At 44.0% G+C, this 7,819-nt stretch overlaps 1 protein-coding gene across 9 annotated transcripts in view; it reads right to left on the bottom strand.

The window, feature by feature from the left end:
• Positions 1-376: 376 nt before the first annotated feature.
• RASAL2 (RAS protein activator like 2) overlaps positions 377-7,819 on the bottom strand; it is a 187,311-nt gene continuing 179,868 nt past the window's right edge. For 7 of the 9 annotated variants that reach the window (XM_086754063.1, XM_086754066.1, XM_086754069.1 and 4 more), the window contains 2 exons: positions 7,787-7,817; positions 377-5,729 (listed from right to left, as the gene is read on the bottom strand). In XM_086754063.1, coding sequence (XP_086610189.1) covers positions 5,587-5,729; positions 7,787-7,817 — 174 coding nt within the window. In that variant the 3' untranslated portion in view covers positions 377-5,586. The remainder of the gene's footprint in view (positions 5,730-7,786; positions 7,818-7,819) is intronic. The other 2 variants (XM_086754065.1, XM_086754067.1) reach the window with 1 other exon arrangement.

The raw sequence follows: 7,819 nt of genomic DNA, 5'->3' as shown, positions 1-7,819 counted from the left end.
TCTCCATGTCTCCACACCTCGTCGCTCTCTCACTCCACAATGCCAGATATTTCCCAGCAAGCGGAGAGATCAGAAAGCGCGAGGTGTCACTGGCACCGGGAGCAGAGCTCCAGGACGCAGCCCTGGGACCCGTGCTGGACACCCCAGCAAAACACCCAGCCCCAGAAACACGAGTAAGGAATTAATTCTGCCGCTGTGCTCGGCCAGGGACCCCCCTGGTTTAGCCAGGTAGCTCCAGGTGCCAGATGGGAGCTGCTTCCAAACATGAAGCGATGCTACCCCAGTTTCCCTCCCCCGCCGAAGTCACACAAAGCACAAGCACAACCTGAGAGCAGAACGCGCAGAATTTTAAATCAGCATAGCTCTACCAAGTCCAAACTGTTTAAAGTTAAAGTTTATTTGTATTCTTTGTAGGAATATCAATAAAAGTCCTCAAATGTATCTATATCTGTACATATTACAAGAACCTTCAAAAATTATTCACAGAACAAAAATAAATCTTCTTTAGAACAAACCCAGGCAATGAAATGCAGAAATGGATCTCAGAGACCAAACAGTCCAGTGCTACTAGCATAAAAATACGGCTTGAAAAACAAGTTTATTACTTTTTAAGGTGTACTTTGTTGAAATAAAAAATAAATTATTTAGAGCTATCATTGTAAAACAGTTCTGTGTAGTAACACTCTTATTAAGGCCCTTGAGACGGAAAATCTATTTTTACAGGTAGGATTCCTGGCAGGCATGATCTGTAATGACACGCTTGCTCTCATGGGAGTTAACTTACTGTGGAGAAGGAAATACCTAAAAGCATCAGCCAAAATTTAACGCTTTTTGCTCTGTCAGACTCAGCTGGATACCTGTGGCTGACCACGCTAATCAACGATGGAAATACATTTAATGGTTCAACCCAGACAGGAATTGTTCTCCAGGAACGACACAGACAGTTTTGCAGAACACAAACAGAATTCATACATACACGGTAACCTTTAGCAGATAAATATTGCCGACACATTCCACGAGCACTGCTGTAAAACTGATGGACTTCAATCATTGAGTTTTCAGATGAAGTTAAAAGCTGGCAGGTTTAATCAAGCATTAAAACATGAAATTAATATATAATGTGGAAAAAAAAAAAGCCTAAACCAACCCAAAGCAAAATTGCAAAAACATAAGCCCATTTCTTGGACGACTTGGATACAGAATTTATTACTGGATACACCTCATATTCTCTAACTAGAAAGTATACACATCCCTTTTCAGGGTCCTCTGGATCCCCTGCTTAGAGTTATTCCGCTGGAGTGTTACAAAATGTGTAGCTGTATGAATCTGTGCTTTTACGCATAGCTGCCCATTTCTAATGCACCAGGGAGCTGGTAATTCCTGGACATGAAATCTATTTCCCTTAAAAAAAAAAAACAAACCAAAACAAAAAAGGTCTGAATTCCTAGAGCTGCAAAGAACAGGCATTGACAGGATGCCACTCCTAGGCCGTGCTCCCTCTCTTCTCCGTTACTGCCCACCGCGTGCCATTCTGCTCGCCTCTGTTCTTCACACGCTCTGCAGACACCACGCACACAATGCGGCAAAAGGCCACAGCGCTACAAAACACTGCTCCCCTTCCCTGCCCCGCCACGCTGGCTGTGAGCTTCTGCTGAGAACTTGGAAGCCTGGGTGGCTTTGTGGTCTCGGGAGAATCATCCTAGAGCAGTACTGAGTAGCGTGGCCAGTAAGGGCTGAGGTGCCAGGATGGGGCACCTCTTCTGTTTCACTCTTAGGAACACACGAGTATTACTCCTACCGGCTATTCAATTTTTCCTGCGCTACTTCAGCTCTTTCCAAATGAGAGCAGCCATTCCTTACAACGGCGTTAGACACAGCCTGAAGCATTTGCTGGCAGTATGAACCAAAACCCAATGTCTATAATGCTCCTCATCAGACTTCGCACTATTTGCTACTTCCCTCATTGCTGCAGAAGCCCACGGGCTAGTAGTCTTAAACCAAACGTGATCGGGCCCAGTTAGGGCTTGTGCTCCAAAACAGACAGACCTTTTGGCTGCCACGTGGTTTAGTGCCACTTGAATTTTATCAGACTGGACAAAATCAAAGCTGGCATTTTCACATATTGTCAGCTTAGAGCGGCTTAAATTTCTCTAAAAAGCTGCTTGGTAACAAACTAGGAGAGACAGCTGCCTGCAGAACTCAGGAGCGTAACATTTTGTTCTGCAGCTAATCAATTTGAGTCTTGCAGCACTGTGACTCTGCAACCTTCACCCCCTTTTGGGTCAACAGGCAGCCTCTCCTCTGTAGCGGGAGTTAGAGGAGCACACTTTGCACTTTAGGGTAGAAATTGAAATAGAAGAGAAACAACCAGCCTAGCAGCGAGCTGTGAGGACGATACTGATGGGTCAGACTCTTAGAATAGCAACTTTTTCCTATAAGCATTCTACAAGCTTAAGAATACACAGAAGAAGGTACGTTATTGAGAATTATACATTACTGAAGACCCCACCAAAATGTAGCAGTCTTGGGGCAGGTACTATTTGCCCTCTGAAAATCAGGGCTGAAATGTTGTTCTTATTGCATTTCTCTGTAGAAACCAAAGTGGACACCTCAGAGCCTTCAGCATGGAACCAGACAGCTCAGCCAGCGATCTCAGATTACCAAAAAGCTAGGCAGCTCCGGAGAAATGTTTCCCAAATGAATGCTAGACTAACGCTACCAGGATGACATATCTGCTTCTGCCTTGTTCTAGTCAATGTATTCCTACGGCCACTTGCTCTCACATCTCAGTCACAGAACACTCGTACTATTTGCACTGTGTGAGCAAACGCACATCATAAATAAGTGAGCAATGCACGTGCCCATCTGCAAAGGCTACTTTTGGGAACAGATTTCCCACGATGCAGCTGTGTAATTACAGTACATAGCAAAGAGGAGACACAGATCACACAAAAATACGCGGCAAAAAGGGGTATGCAAAGGTTTCTTGTAAAAGAGCGCTACTCACAAGACGGATGAATACAAACCCGATAGACTGCCTACAGCTGTGATGCATGACAGAAGAAGGAAAGAAGAAGGAACTTAAAGGCACAGTTTGAGGAAGAAAATATCAGAGGTCAGCAATGACCCAGAGCTGGAAGACGGTTTGGAAAGCATGGAAAAGAAATCACTACTGAGCAAATGCAGAGCACAACCCCAGCTGTGTCAGACAGCGCTGACTCGGCTCTGCGTACACCAAGAACAAGACAGGGATGCTCCTTGGCCTGAAGTACCAAGTCACATTCGAGCAGCTGGAGAAGCTTTGATCTGAAAGAACTAAGCATTAAATATAAATCCCAGCTTGCTGCAGACAAGTCTCCTCTAGATGTAAATTAACAGCCAAGGCCTTGCTAGGATTGATTCATACACATTTTTTTTAATGCATCCTACTCTGCAGGAGATGCGGTCTCTGTATTTATGCATAGTTAGTAAATGTAACATACTTGTGCGATGACGTTTAACTGAAGTGTTGTAACACAATAGTCAGGCAGAATAGTTAACACACTGCGCTCCGTCACAAGCTGCATCTGCCCACAGAGGTGAGATAATTCATTTCCAAAGAAGACACAAACTTGAAATAGACACTGAATTTGGGTCCTCAGTATTGCCAATCCTTCATGTTCAAGGAAACATGGGTCACTTTCAGGAGGTCAAGAAACTGGCTTAGAAATGCCTACATTTGTAATGTAGTACAATTTCAGAGATTCAGAAACTAAGGCCAGAAAGGATAATCAGCTCCGACCTTCTCCACACCACAGGCAATACGATTTCAGCCAGGTACCCCACAGCCACCTCATTAACTTCTTCCTGGGTGCACCCTGAACTGTTTACTGAACACATCCCACACCTCGCAGCCTCTTGAGGTTTGTCTCATTGTGAAGTCAACTTTTCCAATTTCTACTTTCCATAACTAGCTTGAACGGTTAATCACGCTCACTGTCATTAGTGTATTTCTGTAATTCAAAATTTTAATTGCTGTTGGAATAATTTTATTTACTTTGAGAGTTTGGGGGCTAGAAATGTACACCAAAAAGTGAAAGTGAAGATTTACACACTATTACTTGACTCTAGAATATGGGGCTTTAAAAAAATACCCACAGACATTGGGTAAATATTGTGGCATTTGATGAAATCACGAGGATTGACAATACTGTGTAATTCATTGTTAATCTTTTACAGTTTGCTAATGTCATTATCTTCCACAAGAAGGTCACTTTGTAATTACATACGCACTCACATACAGCCTGTGACTATGCTTCTATGAACTGCAACTGAAAGTAATTGGAGATGAAAGCTGAGTCAAAGCTCCTTAGGAAAAAACTGGTGTGTACAGAACTTCAAAAAAACCCTTTAATGTATCCAGAGAAAGGCAAAATTCAGTGGAAATGAAAGATCTTTTAGCACAAACATGCAGAAAGCGTCTTTCATTGGAACTAGACTGGCTAAGCTAGTGGCTGAAATAGTGAAATTGAATGAGAGTTAAAATATAGAAATCCTCCAGGAAAAAGGAGATTTTGCATACGGAAGTCTACTTTGCTGAGCGTCGGCACCCTTCAGTTAGCCCTTTCCTCAGAGCGTTAACCTGACTGTTCCTGATGGAGTGCAGAGAACGAAGTCAGGGTGCCACTGCACGGTGCATAAAGTGGGGATTGGATAGAAATTTTTAAAAAAAGTATTTACAGGTCGGTAAATTCTCCAAACAGAAAATATAAAACGGCATTGTAACTGGGGTAAAAAAAAAAAAAAAAAAAAAAGAATCCTACCTTGAAAAACTGCAGATTCCCTCTGTCTGTTTGATGGAAAGCCTGACTGTGTGCAAATGTAAGGAAACAAGCTTGCTGCTCCACGTTTTCACCTTGTTCAAAGAGACCGAGTTGTTTTTTTTTTTGCCGGAGTCCTACCAAAAGTAGGTACAGGATCCAGCAAGAGCCAATTTTCTTGCTAAAACGTTTGCTGTCGAGTTTGCATTCAGTTAAAGAACAGCTAGAGAAGAGGGGAATAAAACCAGCAGATGAGTTTTCTTACAGAATTCATTTCACTACTATTTCACTCCACTCGTGTACTTGTATCAGCCAGCCTGACATATACAGCTGCTGTCTAATGTAACCCACTGCTCATCTCTCTCTCTCACCCACAACACACATGCACTCACACTCCCCTCTTCCTCCTCCAAGGACTGCAGTGCTTTCAACAAGAGAAAAAATAATAATAATAAAAATAGCAATAATTAAAAAAATCTACAGTATTCACTTCCTTTTGGTATATTACATCGGCATTTTCTGTACATGACCCAAGGGCTCCCTCTATTTACACAGTGATATGGAAGGACTTGTTCTCGGGAGCCTGGTTCTCCTGGCCTTGAGTGGGGAATTAAAGCCCACATTTCAGAGTTCTTCTTTCTCTTTTCCATTTTATTAGCAGCATTATGTAAACCTGTAAGGGGAAGAGGGGGCTCTTTTGAAGGTTTCTTGAGTCTGCTCCCTCTTGCCCTTCTCCTGGGGAGATGGCCGGCAGCATCTGCCCAGTTAGCAGCTGCTGTTTTTGAATTCACCATTCTCCGTGATGGAAAGCTTGGTGGGATTGGTGGGGGAGATGCCATTGCGGACTTGCATGCTGTAGCGCTCCTTCACCTGCGTCAGGGCACTCATCAGCCGCGTGTTGGCAGAGTCCAGGGACACGATCCGCTTCTCCTGCAACAAACACCCCACAAAGTCAGAACTTCACAAATGAAATGCCTTTGCCCCACAAGCCTGCTTTACAGGGAACTTCCAGGACGCGGGGCTGTGACAGTGTCTTCGGATGGTTTCTAGGCAGAGGCAGCTTGGCTAACATTCTCTCGTAAGATGGGATGTCTGCCTCTTTCTGTTTTCTCGGGGTAACAGGCCCCTGTGTGCCATGGGCTTTTCACAGGCCGGTCCGGCCCTCGTGGCCTTTTTGCGTGATGACAGGTGACAGTGAGGCAAAGTTACACAGGTGAACTGATCCAGTCCCGGCAGCCTTATCCAAACAGCCTCCAGCCGAGGCAGGTGGAAATGCAGTATTTTGTCGTGGGATGGGGGCAAGGGTGTTGGTGTTAATAACAACAACAGCCAATTTAATTTCTTTTAAAAAAATATGTTAGAAAAACAGAAACAGGCAGCAGAAAATAAAAGTGGTGGAAGTTTCATCTGGCAGAGAAAAGTGCAAGTGGTATCTAACAGCCATTGTCTCTGTATTTCGGATGGAGTGTGCTCAGAATAAACTCATGGTATGCTTGAAATAAATAAAAAAAAAGCAGATAATGGCAGCCTGCAGTCACCAGCAGGAGTGAGGGTGCAACAGCAACATAGAGAAGAAGCAGCCAAAAGCTATAACTAAGGGGTTATTTGAGGTGAAGGGGAAGAGGGCAGTGTGGGTGGAGGGGGAGATGCCATTGACAGAACACAAAGAACAAACACTGAACACACTGCTCCTAGACCCATTCCAGCTCAGAGGGGCTCCCGGGCTCCGCCGAATCCAGGGTTCCCACATCCCAGTTTTGATTCTTCCAGCACAGAAAGTGCTAGCCTCCACTTCTAGCAGAAGAATTCAGAAAGCTAAAGGATGTGTACTAAATTTATAAAAAATAAAAACCCCATCAACAAAACCCAGCCTACCAACAGGTAGATGATCTGCAGGGAGATATAGCACCGGGGGGTCAAGCCAAAGAGCTGGTGGCACAATTAGAAATGGCAATTTTCAGCTTCCCTCAAAAAAAAAAAAAAAAAAAAAAAAAAAAAATGCAGCCACACAAAGCAGCAACAGAGACAAGAACAGGTAAATATGCTCTGCTACCAGCTCATTGGCTTTTTTTCTTTGAGAACCAAAAATGTCTCATTTACTTGAATCAAAAAAGCTGCATGCAGGAACTCTTCCCAGTCCAGCCCATTGAGAAACAAAATGGAAGGAAAAAAACGATGCACAGAAGGCACAAACAGTAAGGGATAAGTGAGACATACTGCTCAGGAGACCCGAGTGCTACAACAGCCCCTGGAGATTTTGATCCCAGCACGTCAGCTGTGTGGTACATCAGTAATCAAGTAATGTTTGCTTTTCTCAGTGGGCTTCCCCACAGGGGTAAGTGTTAGGGTGCAAAAACAAAGCAGAATTTAAGCACTGCTTGCATTACAGCCCTGGAGAGACCAAGCTCTGTATAGCAGAGCAAATGGAGGAGGAGGCACGGGAAATCAACACGCAGCAAGGCAGGCTATAGCCTGCCCCAGCACTTCCCCTCATCCACTCAACATAAGCAAGGAAAAAATGGACAATGGAAGAGTTAAAGGCCTCAGCCTTTCCTCCCATGCTGAAATAAATCCTGCAAAATACAACTGCCTTCGCAGAAATGTGTTCTTCAGCAAGTTAAAGCTCCTCCTCCTTCGACTAAATTTCACCTGGAATATATAATTTGATATTAACAATTTCTTTCCAAAGAATAGAGCTTTCCAAAGAGTTAAAAATGAAAGGCTGGTTATTTTCAGGCACTGGTAAGTGCTCACTATGCCAGTCTGCAAAACAGCTGGAAGTCTACACTTGGAAAATCAATCTTACAAGCGTAAGCTCGGTGAGTAGAGGCACCTTCTCGGTCACGGGAAAATACAGTCTAACAAACACTTCTCTGACACACGAGAATTGGGCACAGGGAGTGGGAGGAGCTGGAATGGGTAGGAGGTCAGTGCACTGGGCCAGGACTGGGTACTGCTCAGCTAGAGAACTGATCGGGTTTACTTGCCTGTTTGAATTATCTCATCCCCATTTATGACCT

Source organism: Chlamydotis macqueenii, chromosome 8, assembly GCF_036417535.1.
Source record: "Chlamydotis macqueenii isolate bChlMac1 chromosome 8, bChlMac1.mat, whole genome shotgun sequence".
In the NCBI taxonomy this organism is placed as follows: Eukaryota; Metazoa; Chordata; class Aves; order Otidiformes; family Otididae; genus Chlamydotis; species Chlamydotis macqueenii.
Note: the sequence above shows the minus strand (reverse complement) of the source record. Positions and strands in the feature narration are given on the sequence as shown.